Raw genomic sequence first — 17,012 nt, forward strand, 5'->3', positions numbered from 1 at the left:
CTGGGCTGGGTGATCAGTCCTCCTCTCGATCCTGGGGTGCAATCTCCAGTTAGGAAGTGTGGGTGAAATTTTCACCTGATGCGCCTGAGGCCCCAGCCATCCCCCAGTGTTAGAGCCCACTATCTTGACTCCCTTTCCTGGGCCGGTGAGAGGGTAATGGCTATGGATGTTTTTCCTCCAGCACGTTCACCCACAACATGCTGGCCTTTGGCCTGAACAAGAAGCTATGTAGCGACTTCCTGAAGAAGCAGGCTGTGATTGGCAACCTGGATGAGGGTGAGCTGGGTTAGGGGTACTGTGGGGAGGTGGAGTCACACCAAGCCCTCCACACTGGTGCTTCCCACCCTGCCAGAAGGAGGGCATCTGTCACAGAAGCCTCCTTCCCTGGCTTGCCTTCTTTCCCGAGTCCGTGGAATGTATACTCTGGCTGTGCCGCTGAAAGTCACTTCTGCTGAGGGATGGTGGGTGGCATGTAGCACGTCAGAGGTGAACATGGCCCCTGTACTCTATTTCTATGTCACTTGTACACAGCGAAACCCTGACTACAAGTGACAAGTTGGTACCTTCTAGAGTGCCACATGTTTTCAACCACGGTGTTGGGGCAGCGTGGTAGAGAGTAGAGGAATTCTGAGGTTTCCCAGGGTCTTGGTCTGCCTCAGCAGAGAGCCTTCTGGCTGCCATTTCAGCACTGCAGCCATGTCTGTGTGCACCATTTGCTACTGGTGCTTCCCTTGGGTCAAGACCTTCTACTTAGACCTGTGTTCTGATGAACCAGTAACCGGGCCCTGTCCTCATCCCCAGCCAGGAAGAGAAGCTATGTAGGCACAAAGGCATTTGTAGCCATTGAGTAGCTTCAGTGTTACCTCCCCCTCCGTGTGGCCATCAGGGCTCAGCATGCCTTCTGTTGGCTGCTAGAGGCCACACTCCACATATGACACCAGTCCTGTTCCTGAGAACAAGGGACCACTTCCAAGTGTGTGCTCCTGGAGATGCACGGTGTGCTGATGGCACTCTGAGATATACCAAGGAGTGACTGTCTATGGCCCTGTGGCTGAGTGGCTCAAGCCAGAAGCCTCATCCCAGGCCTGAGTGCACAGACTGAGCCAAGTTGTTCCTGGACACCTCTCTTCTGGAATTAACCCTGTTCTCTCTTCCAGAGCAATACAAGCTGCTAAGTGACCACATTGAGCAAATGGCCACAGAATAGGAGATCAGCACATGATGTTCTCCCAGGAGCTGTCACCCCAGTGATGACCCTGCATGACACCAGCAGCACCCAGAGCCACTCCTTGCTGCCCTAGATCTAGCAGTTAAAAGACTCCAGAAGCCTGTCTCCCCCTGCCTGTGTCTGCTCTCCCTTCTATGTACAAAGTGTCCCTTTGGTTACACAGCTAAAAACGAGGGACCGTCTACCACCTCCCCCAACCTATCCTTGAGCACCAGGCTTATGAGACAGAAGATGGAGGAAGAGGCCATGAGCTAGGGTCCCCAAGTTCCTGCTGAGAACCAGGGACATGTGAGCACAAGGGTGCAGGAGGGAACCCACACAGCTATAAGGTGAGGGCAGAACCACTACTGTGGGTAACAGCCTGACACTCCCTGCCGTGGGTCATCCTGCGAGCCTACACTGTGTGCGGGGACTGTGGAGCCTTCCTGAAAGGTCGTGGCTACCTGCCCCTCTCCATCTCCTCATGAACAAGAACTGGAAACCACAGGAACTGAAGAGAACTCAAGGGTTTTGACTTTCTTAGGGGTGTGAGCATTTTGCCAGCCGCAACCACGTCTCAGACTCAAGAGGCCTGTCAACAGAGCCTATGAACTGTCCACTCAGCGGTCTGTCCTTCAGTAGCAGAGAAAACTCCTTCAGCTCCCAAGGCAGTGGCAGTATATGTCAGGGAATGCAAGAAGCAAGCATGGGGCAAAGGTTTCTATGGCGGCGCTGGGCTGTCACCCTTGCTGAGAGTGATGGTTGGAGCTGGAGCACACAGAATGGATCTGATTGAGCGAGGAGGCCACAGGGAAGTAAGGTTGCCTGGTAGCTCTAGCCCACAGCCCTCTCCTTCTGAAAGACCCACAGGGATCTGCCTCCTCTGCACTTGTGTACCAGGCCAGGTCTGACCTACAACATCCAGCTGGCTCCAGAGCTGCTGTCCCCATCTGCCCCTGCAGCCTAGGTTCCTTCTGTACCAGCCATTCTGGTCACTGACTTTGAACTAGGCCTACAGGCTCTCCCGTCACCCTTCATCGCCTCATTCTTGTCTGTCCCTCACCCTTCGGTCACATTTAGTCAAGGTCTGTCAGTGAGCACAGCATTTTCTCTCCTGACAGCTGTGTCCTCAGCTAGTGTGGGTGAGCCTTCCCTGTGGGAAGTACCTCCCTAGGATGTCCAGAGAAGAGCAGGACGGGTCCAGTTGTGGGATGAGCATTGTCTGGACGTTGGGGGTGATGGAAGCTGAGCTTCTGTCACTGAACAATTCAAGCAAATGCTGACCTTCAGATCAGCCCCTGATGGCATACTCTGTGTTACTGGGGCAAGCTAGGACTCCCACCCTAGTGTTAGGACCCCATAACTGTGCCCGTCTTCACTTCTGTGTTTTACAAAGATGACATAAAGTGATATCGCCCCCCGCTAATGTGTGCTATCCTTTCTAGAACCCTCCTCAGCTGCACAAGCACGGTAACCTCTCCTTGCTCCTCCTGGTCCTGTGTTAGTGTGAGTTGAGGTGCAGTAAGACATGACTCCAAGGTGCCTCTTGTACAGCAGCACCTGTGCAGTCTGCCTTGCTCCCATTCAGGGAAAGAGCGCCCGTGGTTCCAGCACCTGGGCTTCAGAAACAGCTTTGAGACTGTCCCATACTGACCTTCCTTTAAGGAAGGAAGGAAGGATGGCTTCTGTTTTGTCTGTCTCTTGCTCCTTATTGTTGCAGCTCTCACTCCATGGAGTCAGGAAATTCTGACCCATGTTAGACCCACATGGCACTGCTAAGGACATGGTAACCCTCTGAGGACAGGGCAACCCTTGATGGGAGCAAAGCCGCAGGTGCCTAGAGGTGGACCCACCATTACCTGCAGATGTCCTCCATTGACAGCTAGCTTTGGTGAGTGTTTCAAGCCTGGGATCCTCTGGCCAGTGTCACTAGTCTGCCCCTGAGGTATTTTGTCTTCCTGTCAGCTTTCCCCTAAGGCCCACCAAGCAAGGGTGAACTGGGCTCCCTGGCAAGCACTCCTTGGCCACCCTGATGAGCTCATGAACCACAAAGAGGTCAGATTACCTGGATAAGTCCAAGTAGTATCTCCGGTTTTGGCTGGTAGTGGCCTAGATCTGTGCAGGCCCATTAGCAACACATCCAGCCTTTCCAGGATGTGACCTTGGGAGCTACGTGAAACATTGTCACACACATTATAGCGTTTGCCCTCAAAGGAAAAAGAAAGTCCCTTATTCTGAAAACAGGCCATGGTAAGCTGCCCCTCTGCTACATTCTGCTTCCTTAGGATATTGTGGGCTTTGGAGGCAGAGTGCTGTAGCCTGGGGGCTGCATCTGCTGAGTGTTTAGCCGTAGGCAGAGACACACTCTAGTATATCAGGAGATCTGCACTGTACAACCTGGCAGGCCGCGGTTTTCCTCTTGTCCAAGAAACAAAGAGACTGAGGAGCTCAGGATCTCAACAAGAGGACTGGGGTCAAAGCTAGTTTTCAAGCTTCATCCACACAGGAGGATGGTCTTCCTGGCTGGACCTATTGTGTGTCTGTAATCCCTCACTCAGGAGGTGGAGGCAGGAGAATCAGGGGTTCAAGGTCATCCTCAGCCGCATAGGGGCTTCAAAGCCAGCCTCGGCCACGTGAGGCCTAGTTTCAAGTAAAAACAACCAGTAAAAGGTGGTCCTGAGGATGCAGGGTGGGCTTAGAGCCAGTGCCCCAGTGCAGAAGAGAGATTCACAGCCTGCCTTGTCCCCTTCATCTGAGAGGAAGCAGTGAGTGCTCTGTCCCTGTTTCTGCAGCCCAGGGACACTGCAGGGTCCATGGACGCAGGAGGCTTCAGGGACAGCTATTCTAGAAACACCTGCCACTCCAGGCTTCTCTGCAGGGAACTGTATGAAAAGCCGAGGTCTAATTGTGGTGACCTTAGTAGTCCCAGGCTATAGACTCACACCCAGCCTTGACCTTCCTGGGTCACACTGACTAGTTGGTGTCCGTTTAGGGAAGAACGGTCTGGGCGGGCTCAGCTCAAACAGCTTCATTCCATTTTCTAGACTGCAGTCAGACTTCCAGGAGATTTGAGAGCTGGAGGATCCTTGTGTGAAGGCAGTAGGAAGGGACTCAGCGAAATGACAGGCCCCTTCCTGGTAGAGGTTCTCTGACTCCAGGCTCCTGCCCCCAATCCTCCCACCTCCCAAGCCAGTTAGCGATGGAGTCCATGGCCTGCTGCAGGGTGATGGGGCAGCTCAAGCCAACATCTCTCTGCTAGTTGGTCTGAGCTCTGAAGAGCAGATGAGCACAGGGCTGGGAGCACCACCCCAAGTCAGGCTGTGTCCATGGGACTCCTCAGGAAGTTGGTGATTTGGAGGACCAGCTTCACTGCAGACTCCAGACTCCGACAGGAAGTGGCATGGGCCCAGCAGCAAGCCCTGTTCCCCTGAGCTAACTCCAGAGACTGCACTTTATCTAGAAAGCACCCCTGCCTATGGCTTTGATCCTGGCCTCATGCTGGCCTTAACTTATCCTTATTCCTAGATAAGGAGTGTATTAATGGGAAGGAAGAAAGAGACCCTCCCTGCCTGGGGAAGAAGATTGGCTCATCACCATCCTTTGTAAGAGGTGTTAGCTTAGGGTCAGCTGGGGAGAAGAGCTCTGCTCAGTGGCCTTGGATTGATACTTCATTTGGGATGGGGACCCTTAGGAGAGATGAGTTGGACATTTGGCTGTTGGCAGATGCTAGGGGCTCAGACAGCAGGCATGTGTCCACATGGAGCGTATTTGAGGACCTGGTCCATTGGCTGCCTAGGCTACACCCAGTTTCCAATGCAGCTTTCTGTGGGGACTCTACCTGCACAGTCTGTTCTTTCTCGGGATTCCACACCCATTTGTTGCCAGCAGCCGTGATGCTGTGTTTTATATGTGAGTTACACAACTTTGTGTCCTGCCAGGTCATGTTCTAAAATTAAGGTTGAGAAAGGTGTGAGGTTGGAGATCTCAGGCAGTGCTGTTTCCTGTGAAGAAGGAAAAAAATGTGTATATATCCACATATATATAGTATCTTGGCTTGTCAGGAGGTGGAAACTGAAATAAATTATCTTTTAAAAAGAAGCCAGATTAGCTTGTTTTCACGTATCCGTGAGGACTTCACGGAATACACAGTCACGACAGTGGCCTTGCAGAAATAGATACCCACCCTTACTGTGACTTGGCTGACTGGAGCAGGGGCTGGGTTAAGGTTTTCCTGAGGACAGAGTATGCCCTGCTACTTGGACATGTGGGCCTCCCTGGACCTGATCACCACCTGTCATGTGGGGCCAGGCTCAGGGTCTGACATCTGCCACTCCTCAGGTAGGAGAGGGAGGTGCTTTGGCTCAGAGAGGAGGTAGGGTTAGGAGGCATCCTAATGCCTAGGTGGTGACCATGCCCTATGGTTCACCAAGTTGCTGTGGAACCAAGTTCCAAAGGACAGAGATGTCCCCTCACACATGAGTACCTAGATCCAAGTCTAGGACCCTAGCATGCTCATTGAGAGCCTCATTCTTCCTGGGGAGCAGATCCCTCCGATACCATGAATAGCGTGTCAAGGGCTTATTCCACACGTGCTCCTCTACCTACTATCCCCACTGTGGTCTCTGTGTGTCCATGACCCCATGGCATACATATGTGTGTGGATATATATGTGGATATATGTATGTATGTATGTCATGTTGTGTCATGTCTGTGTAATGGCTGAGTTCAGTGCCCATCTGCTAGGTTCATGCACCGAAGAGTTAAGAGCTAGGGTGAAGAGCCTGCAAATGGTCCTTGCAGAGAGATTGGGAGGCAGATACAGTATAGGGGCGCTGATCTTATAGAAGGGGAGATTTAGGCACAGACCTTGGTGCCCACGTGCAAAGCACCATGTAGAATGCAGACATGGTGCATCACGGCCACAGGAACAGGAGTTAAGTGTGGCTGCACTTGTCAGAGGCTGGACAGAGGTCTGAGCGGCCCCTCCCTCCCAGCCTTAGGAGGGACTGGCCCTCTGACACTTGATGTGGCTTGTGGCTTCCGGGCAGGGAGATCTATGCTTCTGTTGCTGCAGCCTCCCAGTTGGTGGTACTTGACCAGGAGGACCCCAGAAGCTAATCCACCATGCTCTTAGCATTAACACAAGTGTAGCCACTCCTGTCCCCTGGTGAAGGCAGGAAACAGACAAGGCAAGGATACAGTTGAGTATCACATATCTTTTACTGACACTGGGAATCTGGGTTTGCAGTGCAACCTACTACACCAATAAAGCAAAGTGGGACCTCAGGGACCTCTACCCGAGGACACAAGCAGTACACGCCAAGGTCCAGGCCAGCCTAGGCCTTACCCTTGCCACTGGGATCCTCTTTCTAGTCACAGCGTCCTTGCTGCTGTCCCCTGAGGTCCTCGAGGGAGATCTCTTCCACAGAGTCACCCTCACTCTCCTCCTCATCTTTCCTCTGCTGTGCCAAGGTGCTTTGAACACTCTGAATGACAGAAAGGAAAGTCATGGCCACGACATCCAAGCTAGCGTGGCAGTGAAGTGGAAGGTGGCTCTCCTATGCCACAATAAGGAGTGGCTGTGGCCATGAGCTACTTGGCAGGAGAGGCCAAGAGAAGGCAAAACTACCAGCCAGCTGAGGGACTTTGGAGAAAGCCCAATTTCTTTACTGCGCTTATAATAGACCTTCATGAAGCTCAGTGACAGACTCTTGGGCTGGTCACCTCCTCTTACACTGGTCACCTCCCCTCACAGTGGCCACTTCTACTTATACTGGTCACTTCACCTACAGTGGCCACTTCCCCTTGCACTGGTCACTTCCCCTACAATGGCCACCTCCCCTTGCACTGGTCACTTCCCCTACAGTGGCCACCTCCCCTTGCACTAGCCACCTCCCCTACAGTGGCCATCTCCCCTTACACTGGCCACCTCCCCTTGCACTGGTCACCACTCCTCACGGTGGCCACTTCTACTTACACTGGTCACTTCCCCTACAGTGGTTACCTCCCCTTGCACTGGCCACTTCCCCTTGCACTGGCCACCTCCCCTTGCACTGGTCACCACTCCTCACGGTGGCCACTTCTACTTATACTGGTCACTTCCCCTATAGTGGTCACCTCCCATTACACTGGCCACCTCTCCTCACAGTGGCCACTTCTACTTACACTGGTCACTTCCCCTACAGTGGCCACCTCCCCTTGCACTGGTCACTTCCCCTACAGTGGCCACCTCCCCTACAGTGGCCACCTCTCCTTGCACTGGCCACCTCCCCTCACAGTGGGCACATCCATTCACAGTCATCACTCCCCTCACTGAGACTGTGGCCATGCCTGCCCCACATCCCTGCACTGGCCATACCTCCCTTGCAGACTGCCAGTTTCCCTGAGGTCGTTGGCCTGAGGCTGATGAGAGCAAGCTTTTCCCGAGCGGACAGATGACATTTGGTGAGTGTGCCTTATTCCTAACCTATGAGAAGTTCTAAATCTGCCTGTGGCCCAGGTGAGGTCAAGTCAGACCTGTCATACCAGACCCCTCCCTCCAGTGTGCTCCCTTCAGCATGCCTCTGGCGTGGTGAGCACATGCAAGGTGGACACTGGCGATTGTCTCCAGCAGTACAATCGCTGCTCCAGTTGTCAGCCAGCCAGCCACTTCCTTGGTTTCTTCACTTTGTCCCCGGATTAACTCCCATGATATGTAAGTGCTCACCTGGCTGGCCAGAGGCCAGGGGACAGATGGAGAGGGGTTGGTGTCTGTGAGTGGCCGAGCTTCACTGTGCCCATAAATTCCACGCATCTTAGTTCTGAAGTCCTGCCAAGGGAAAAAAATCAGAGTGGTTGGATCCAGCTTGAAAGCACAGGAGTCAGGTAGGAAGCAAAAATAAGAGGCTATGAGGCATCTCTGGGTACTTCCTATCTTTGCTACTTCATGGACCATCCCCCTACCCCCACTCACCCCCCCCCCCCCCCCAGCACCATAGCAGTCCCCTGAAAGTGTTCTAATCCCATCAAACAGTTAGAAAAACTGAGGCTGAAAGACAAAAGGTAATGCGGTCACAAGGAAGATCACTGGTTTGAAATCACTCTCAACCCCTCAAAGAGTATAGAGCTGAGAGTTGGGCCACATGCCTGTAACCCTGGCACTGAGGATGAGGCAGGAGGATCATGACTGAAATGATGATGAGTGAAACTTTGGAGAACATGGGGTTTTTCTATAGCCTCCTGTGTGGCTTTAAAGCTTATATAAAAACCCTCTGATGGATCTTCCTTCTCCCATTCTGTTCTTGAGTGCCAGCTTTAGTGGGTCACCTGTAACATCCTAGTAGGAGGACACAGAATGACTTCCTCTTGGTCCCCCCAAGGCCTTAGTGCTCACAATGTCTCAGGCTGCTGGTGGGATCCATCCACCACAGGAAACCTGGGGTAGGTGCCAGGCTGTGGGCTTAATAGGCTCCTGGCTCAGTTACCAAGTTCCACATCCATAAAACCCCACACTGCCTCTCCTTGCACAGAGCATGCATCGGAAGGACAGCTACCTCCTGCCACCATCTGCACACACAGAGAGAGGCTCCAGACTGTGACCCAAAGCCACAAGATAAAAGACACGGATGACTGGCTCACAGGAGCAGGGTTGGGGCCAAACTCTGTAGGCGAAGCTTGCTGTGATTCTAATCCGTGTGGCGGAGGACAGTCAAAGCTTTGCATGAAAAGCTGAGTGCCAGCCACAGAAGGCTTTTGTCACTGCTGGTCCACTTCAGTACTAAAAGTCCTGTGATGCTGAGCAGGTGACATTCCAGGTGACCAGAAGAAGATTGCCCACAGGGGTGGCACTTGGACCAAGTGTTTGAAGTAGATAGCTCATCAGAGCAAGCCCTCAAGCCAGACACAAATCCCAGGTGCACAGACAAGCCCACGGAGGCAAGGACCCACCTGCAGGTCTCTCTCCAGGTCGTAGCTCTCCAGGGTCTGGAAAGCACTAGAATACACCTCCACTGCCTTTGCGTGGAAGACCATCTCGATGGTCACAAAGTCAGAGAAGATTTTCTGTGGGAGAGAAGTTCAGGTCAGCACCAGTGTCACACCATGGACACCCAAGCCTTTTAAAATATTTGGGGCATAGCCCTGTACCTAGAGGCAAGAAGACCCCATAGGTGCTGGGGCCTTTTCACACTACACTAACAGTGACCTTCTGAAAGGCCTCCTATCTAGACAGCCTGCACTAGTTCCCAGCTTCATTCATTTATATGCCCATTGATTCATTCCACAAATATTTCCCAAATGTACAACACATATCCCAGGCCCCGCATCTGGAGGCCAGGTGGTCTGGGGTCTAGCTGATCTTCTGCACCCCAGAAATGAGAGAAGCAAACCCAACACAGGAGGCCTGATGCAGGGCACAGCCTATGCTGAGTGTCTGAGGCAGGAAGGAGCTTGGGTCTTGAGCCTGGGGTGGGGATGGCTGCACAGGAGATGGGAAGGCCTGCGCTGCTGCTGCCTTGGGAGGAAGTGGTCTTTGAGCTTAGGACAACATGAGCCACCAAAGGGTGTGAATTGCAGATCAGAATTGTCTGACAAGTTCTAGAAGTTAAAGAGTGCACAAGAGAAGACTGGAGAGTGGAACAGACAAGGACATCCATGGTCAGTTAGGCCTGTGAGAGCAAGCTCCTTGAGACCTCTTGCAAGGCCTGGGGCTTGACCTAGTATACAGGGGTGTTGGGGGTGGGGGTGGAGAAAAAGGGGACCCTGCCAGCCTCATAGCACTTCAGCATGGCTACTTCCTAAACGGGCTTTTTAGAGCCTCAAGGGGGGCACCTGGGACTTCTTGTGGACACAGGTGAGAAAGTAGAGCCAGTGCAGGAAGGAACAATGGGGACAGACTGTCCCTCAGCATCCTCCTGGTGGAAGCTGTGTTCAGAGCACTGAACTGCTGGGTGAGGTCAGCCTTCCCTGAGCAGACAGCCTCTCAGTTGCAGCCTGGATCAACTCTCCTGGAAGCCCTGGCCCGTGAGGGCCGTGTGGTCACACACTATGCGTGCATCTCAAACACAGGCATTCACACACACGCTCATGCATGCACACACTCACGCAAAGCTGCCACTGCCTACCCGGAGGTCCTTCAGCTTTTGTTCCTGAAAGGCATCCACCGTCTCTGCCAGGTGGTGGGTAGACCGATTAGTGTCCACCGAGGCCCTCTGTGCACTGGTCTCCGCCTGGCCTCGGGGACACAAGAGGTAGAAAGTGTCACAGGGTGGTCCTGGCCCCTAGATACTATCGTGGGTTGTTCTCAGTCCCTACCATCTTCCTTGGAAAGTTTCTCCTGCCTCATGAGGTCTCTTGCTAACTTGGTCATTGATGAAATGGCCAGGCAGGACCATGGTAAAAGAGTGACTATAGGTTGGACAGACCTGTTGCTCAGTTGTGTGACCTCAGACAAGTCATGTAACTTCTCTGCACTTCAATTTCCTTGCCTATAACCGGGAGATAATAGTAAGATCTATTTGCAAAGTTGGGAGAATTGGGCAGTAAAGGGGTATGGAGCCCCTCCACAGTGCAGCCCATGCTTAGTATATGTGAGGTCATAAGCGCCCCAAACACATCCCCAGCACCTCTAAAAACAATAATTATCATTCCAAGATGGGCACTTTAAGGTCTGAGATTTATTCCATGGGGGCTCCATGGTCGTGGTAACTGATTCTGCCCACAGACAATTGCAGGTGACTGGCCTGTTCCTCCTTACATGACAAACCCAGTCCCCCAAGCAGCCTTCAGTAGAATGTAGGTCAGTGAAGGGACCACTGTGAATGAGGCCATTCTAGTGAAAAGCAGAACAGAGGTGACAAGCCCCCAAAATCCTGCACCCAGTTCATGGGCACCCAGTTCATGGGCACCCAGTTCATGGGCACCCAGTTCATAGCATTAGAGACAGTTGTGCCTGCCATCTTGCTGGGACTGGCATGCATACTTCCCAGAGCTTGTTTAGGCAGCAAGGGCTGGGTCTGGCAGTGGCTACCCTGTGACTGGGTGGCTTGCTGGACAGAGCCCAGATCTCCTGACCCTCAGTAACCACCATCCCTTTGCCTCACCCTGCCATGCTGTGCCACGTGTACACTGGCCTCACCCAGGAAATCTCACCTGCTGATCCATGAGGTCTTTTTTTATACCTGTGGTGCCACCTGCCCCAGATGGAAATATGACACATGACACTCACCTGGGACTGAGGAGGACTGTTAAGGATTCAGGTGAAGCCCAGGTGGCCTGCATGTGGTACCCCTTGGCAACCCCTGCCCAGTGGATCCGGATCCCCAAGCCCTTCAGCGCACTGCGTGGGATGGCCACCCTACTTAGCAGGAAGGATACAATCATTTGTCTATCTGAGGGTGACTTCTGCCTCAATTTCTCCAGCTTTTCCAGTTGTTTGATCTCATTATCTTGGACACGTTTACATTTCTTGATATCTGCCTACATGGAAAAAGAGGGCCATTTCCTAGGGATCCCGTGGGGTCCAGCCCTATCCCTGCACACCTTGAGGCATGCCCACTCACCCGGGTCTGCTTTATCTGGGCACCGTAGAGCTTCAGGGGGCTGATGACCTTGGCCTCCAGCCTCTCAACCTGCAGGACACATGTGGCAGCATGAGAAATGAAGAGAAGACAACTTTCATGAGCACCTTTACTCCCAGGGGATACACACAGGGCCCGCACCTGGAATAGCAAGCACCAGGCCTGGCAAGGGCCTGGCTCTGTCCTCAAGGGCTCTGACTATGTGTTTAGTCTCCCCAAGCTGGAGTCCCCATCTGTGCACCAAGACAGTGACTGTGCCCCCAGGGTATCTCAGCAGGTCACTGGGACGTGTGCAGAGTCTAGGACAACACGAGGCACAGAACTTAGGGCCGACATGTTTTGGGGACAGTTTGTGTGGAGAGTCCCAGAAGGGCAGAGGGAAGACCAGACCTTTCTCTCTCCTGGGCCCAGTGCAGTTTTGGGCCCCAGGCTGCCTCGAAGTATCTAGCTGCTTGGAGAAGTAGATGGAGTGCAGACAGCAAAGACTGGTGTAGGAGTCCATGCTGATTGCTCTTTCTGATCCCTAGTGCTGGCAGGCCCGGAGAGTGGGCACAGGAAGAAGTGCAGGACCCCCTGACCTCCAGCACTGTCCCAGCCTTCTGATTCCTGCTTCCCTGAACAGCTGACAGCTCAGGAAGGAGAGAGAAAGGGCGAGGCTCTCCTCTAGTCTGCAGTGGTTTACACTGATTATCAACTTGACAGGACTTAGAGTTACCTAGAAGATAAACTCTGGACATATCTGTGGGGGCAGTTTCTAGGTGGTTGGGTTAACTGAGATAAGAAGAGCCGCCCTGACAGTGGGTGGCCCCATTCCACGGTCTGGAGTCTGGAACTGAAGAAAAGGGAGAAGGTGAGGTAAGCACCCACCTTCGTCACTCTCTGCTTTCTGACTGCGGGGGCAATGTGACCAGCTGCCTCACACTAGCCGCCATGACTTCCTCCCCTTCTTTCCCTAGTGTGAGGTGTTTGATCTCAACAATGTCAGGCTAACACCCCCCCCCCCAGTGTCCCAAAGGATCATAAGGCACTGTTCTGGGCCTTGGGGTTGAACCAGCAGCAAAGGAGGCCTGGGTTTGATGGAGGAGGCCTGGGGGGATGTGTGCCCAGTGTCTGGGCAAGGCAGCGAGAGAGGTCTGTCCTCCTGTCATGTCTCCTAGCATCTTAGAACTGGTCTTGCCAAAGGAGAAGAAGTGGCTGGAGCCCCATCAGGCCACTCCTTCCAGTGCCCCTGACCCTTGAGAGGGATAGTGTCATGGTAAAGGGCCACAGAAGGGGCAGTCCCACCCTTTCCTTACTTTCAGAAAACTCAGTTGCAATTCCTTTCTCTGTCCCTTTCATGTCCTAAACCTTTTAAGAACAGAATGTCCTTCTTGGTGGCTGTCTGGGCTCTTAGGCTCAATGCCAGCCCTCAGAATGGAAGGCAGGACGGAAGCCAGGCCCTGAAGCTGGGTGGGGATGCTGGGTGGCACTCAACTGCCCAGCATGGAGCCAGGAGCTTCACTTTTCCCTCGGGTTAGAACAGGAAAGGGCACCTCATACCTGTAATCTGGGCACACAGGAGGCTGAGGCAGAAGGTTGGCCTTGAGTTCCAGACCAAACGATGCTCCAGAGTGACCCTTTTATCCCAAAAGGACAGTGGGCATAGGCAGCCACCCAGTGACCACGTGACATCTCCGTGCACCATGGGAGAAGCACAGCAGCCTCTTTCAGGGACTCTCTGTCCCAAGAGCTTGCACCTGCCTGGCTATGTGTGGGTGTAGCAGGAGCTGTCTGCCATACAGCCTGTGTGCTGTGTGCATGCCCTCTGTAACACTCCACCACAGTGGACTCAAATACACAGTCACACAGGAGTTTCTGAAGAGACATCCTCTACCCCCATCTCCTTCGTCCTCTCCCCCACCCAGGAATGGCCCTCATGGGGCCCCCAATAGGTTTCCAGGTCCCTTTGACTTGAATGATCCTCATCTGACACAATAAAGTCTTTCAGCGCTCTACTCTGTCACCAGTGTGACAAGGGGAGGGAATGTTTCAGCTCTCACTCCAGGCCCGACCCGCCATGCTCACCTCCGCCTGCCGGTAATCCTGCACTTTGGCCAGGTCCTCGGCGAAGTTGCGCATGGTAGCCCGCAACTCAGGGTTCTCAGTGTTGGCAAAGTCTATCAGCTGCTTCACCAGCTGGTCAGCCTTGTCACGTAGCCGGGCCGTCTTGCGTGTGTAAGATGCCAGCAGTGAGCAGAACTGACCGAAGTACCTCTCAGCATTGCTCACCGTGTTCTCCATGGCCCTCACCTGGCTGTCCCTGGATGGGGGTGATGACACCAAGTGCAGACACGATCATGATTACTGGAGCCACCATACCCACCTCTCCAATGCGGCAGGCACCATCCAAGCACCTAGTCCCTGCACAGTTCTGAGTGATGTCTTGGGCCCACTGATGCGGAAGACCAGACTCGTCTGTGCCCCATGGCTGAGCAGAGGTGGATGGTGGGGCCTTTGTCCAAACCTGGTCTCTGTCTCTGGGGCCTGTGAAGGGCTGCAGCACCCCACACTCTCATGCACACCACTGCACCAGTTGCAGAGGCTTCTCCAGCCCCCTCCACTCCCATACCCCCCACCACCATGCTATCCATGTGTTCTCCCTTCTTAGACGCTTTTGGGTAAAATGAATGGCCCTTTGGGAATCTACTTGAGGCTGAAAGATAGTTTGAGGGTTTGGAGAAACAGCTCAGTAGTTAAAAACAACAACAACAACCACACAAGCATGAAGAGTTGAGTTCAGATTCCCAGTGCCTTTGTTAAATAAGGGAGGGCAGGGGGCAGGCTGAAGAGACGGCTCAGTGGTTAAGCATGTCTATTCCTCTGGTAGAAAAAAACAGATTCGGGCTGGAGAGATGGCTCAGCCGCTAAAGGCTAGGCTCACACCCAAAAACCCAGATTCAGTTCTCAGTTCACAAACACCTGTAACTGCAGCTCCAGGGGATCAGATGCCCTCTGCAGGCCTCCATGGGCACCTGCAGTCCTGTGCGCAAATCCACATCTGTATACACACATGCGCAACTGAAAATATAAAAATATGAGCTGGGCATGGTCATGTATGCCTTTAATTCCAGCACTGGGAAGACAGGGGCAGGCAGATCTCTGCAAGTTTGAGGCCAGCCTGGTCTACAGAGAGAGTTCCAAGACAGCCAGGACTTCATAAAGAAACTCTGGTTCAAAAACGAAGCAAAACAAAACACACACACACACACACACACACACACACACACACACACATGCACAACATGCACACATATGCACACACACACATGCAAACACAATTTAGAATAAAAAGGTCAAGAATGGCCGCACATGCACATGCATGTAATTCCAGCATTGTGGGGCCACAGAGACAGGAGAATGCCTGATTTTCTGGCTACCAGCCTAGTTCCTAGTTCAGTAAGAGATCCTGTCTCGAGGATCTCAAGTCAGAGAATGACAGAGCAGGACACCCAATGTCCTCCCCTGGCCTCCACACGAGTGTGCACAGGCACACACAGCCAGCCACGTACATGTTAGAGACACACAAATGCATAATTAATTTTATACTTAACTTTTAAGAGGACTGTTTGGCACACCCTCTCTCTTTCCCACTAGGGACCAGGGAAGCTCCAACAGGGACATGTTGCTTTGAACAACTGTGATGGCTCTGGGTGCTGCATGGTGCCATATGTCCCCAGCAAGCTCCTTGCAGGGTTTTCGGGCCCTCCCTCAAACCTTACTCCTCTGGTTGGCCCCGGGATCCTCCATAGAGCACCTTGCAGACCACTGACCACTGCCCTGCACACTCTTGCCCTCCCTGGCACAACTTCCAGGACCCGCGCCCCTCCCCCATGACCTATCCTTGTCTGCCCCACCCTCACTCAGCAACCTGCCCTCAGCCAGTGCTCAGTGCCGACACGCAGATTCAGTTTTCCTAAAGTGGGGGAGCCTGCTGCAGTACCTGCCTCTTTAGGCACCCCACCGCATCCCCCCATCCTTCTGCCCCAGGTTGTTCCCCCAGCCCAAGATTCTCGCTCTCTAGAGCCCAAGTTCCTCTCTAGTGGTGCCCCCCCACCTCCCCACCCCCGTGGAACCTGTGAGGGGCATTGTCTCACCGCTCCTAAGGAGCTTTAACTTTGTAGTTCACATCTGCTCTGTTCACACTTCTCTAGAAGATGTTTGCTGTTGCCTTTGGGGAGGGGAGGGTGGGTTGACACAGGGTTTCTCTGTGTGACCTTGGCTGTCCTGGAACTCACTCTGTAAACCAGGCTGGCCTCAAACTCACAGATCTCTGCTTTCCTAGTGCTGGGATTAAAAGCAACTGCCCAGCTTACTGTTGCCATTTTAAAACCAAGGCCCAGAGAGACAAAGAAATCTGCCTAAGGGCGTACATCAGGCCAGACCCCAGAATAGCACCGTTCATACACAGTTAGACATGCAGGTCCCAGGATCTGAGAATCAGGCCCCATGGAGTGAGGCTGGCAGCCAGCTTTTAAGGAGCATCGCAAAGCTGGGCTGCTGGGAGACTCAAAGACAATCAGCGAGGGCAGGAGACGGTGGGCCTGGGGGTACTAGGTGGAGCAGTGGTCAGGACTCCCCCAAGAGCAAGGTCTGGGGTCTGAGTTGTTGAAGGGGTTTCTAAGAGGCGCATGCAGGAAGCAGGGGACAGACCAGTGGAGTGGCTTCACCTGGTCTTCAGGCAGCAATACGCGAGGTAGACAGATTGGGTTCTGGAAGCCTCTGTGGTCCAAGCCCTATCCTCCCTCCTCCTTGAGAATGGATGGCAGGGACCTGCCCTCCTCCCCGCTGCTGCAGCAGAACGTGAGAACCTTGCCTGCAGCGCAGACTGCTCACCTGGAGAGGACGACGTTCATTGTGGACCGAGGCACCTGCTGCCTTGATCTAGGGGAATAAGGGCAGGGCCCCAGGGGTCCCCTAGGCAGAGAGAAGCTAACTAGGGCTGGGCCCAGCTGTGTGGTCTGGCTAGGCTCAAGGGACTCTGCTGCCTGGTTGCCAGGCAACGGGCCATCCTAGGCAAGCCCTGGGAGGAGCCCAGGTGGTTGCTGGGCAACCAGGGCCTCCCCTGCAGCGAGAGGAGGCCAGCCTTGCTTTGGGGCTTAACTGCACTCTGCTGTGGGAAGTGGGACAGAGAGACTCCACATGCCTTTGAATATGGAGCTTAGCGGGATTCAAAGCGCCAGGGTTCACCAGGAGGAGACAGGGAGGTCGCT

The 17,012-nt window shown here is 53.5% G+C and overlaps 2 protein-coding genes across 4 annotated transcripts in view; one reads left to right on the forward strand and one right to left on the reverse strand.

Annotated features, from left to right (window-relative positions):
* Nucleotides 1-1,804, forward strand: part of Kiaa0513 (KIAA0513 ortholog) — a 43,264-nt gene extending 41,460 nt beyond the window's left edge. For all 3 annotated transcript variants that reach the window (XM_051168570.1, XM_051168571.1, XM_051168572.1), the window contains 2 exons: nt 182-276; nt 1,158-1,804. In XM_051168570.1, coding sequence (XP_051024527.1) covers nt 182-276; nt 1,158-1,207 — 145 coding nt within the window. In that variant the 3' untranslated portion in view covers nt 1,208-1,804. The remainder of the gene's footprint in view (nt 1-181; nt 277-1,157) is intronic.
* A 4,615-nt stretch (nt 1,805-6,419) lies between these two features.
* Cibar2 (CBY1 interacting BAR domain containing 2) lies at nt 6,420-16,792 on the reverse strand. The gene is made up of 8 exons (XM_051168744.1): nt 16,636-16,792; nt 13,828-14,062; nt 11,746-11,814; nt 11,545-11,662; nt 10,309-10,418; nt 9,134-9,247; nt 7,914-8,015; nt 6,420-6,693 (listed from the first exon to the last, which is right to left on the reverse strand). Exons 1-8 carry the CDS (start codon nt 16,653-16,655, stop codon nt 6,577-6,579), a joined length of 885 nt encoding a protein of 294 aa, XP_051024701.1. The 5' UTR covers nt 16,656-16,792; the 3' UTR covers nt 6,420-6,576.
* Between the last annotated feature and the right edge of the window lie 220 nt (nt 16,793-17,012).

This window comes from Acomys russatus, chromosome 26, assembly GCF_903995435.1.
Source record: "Acomys russatus chromosome 26, mAcoRus1.1, whole genome shotgun sequence".
Lineage (NCBI taxonomy): Eukaryota > Metazoa > Chordata > Mammalia > Rodentia > Muridae > Acomys > Acomys russatus.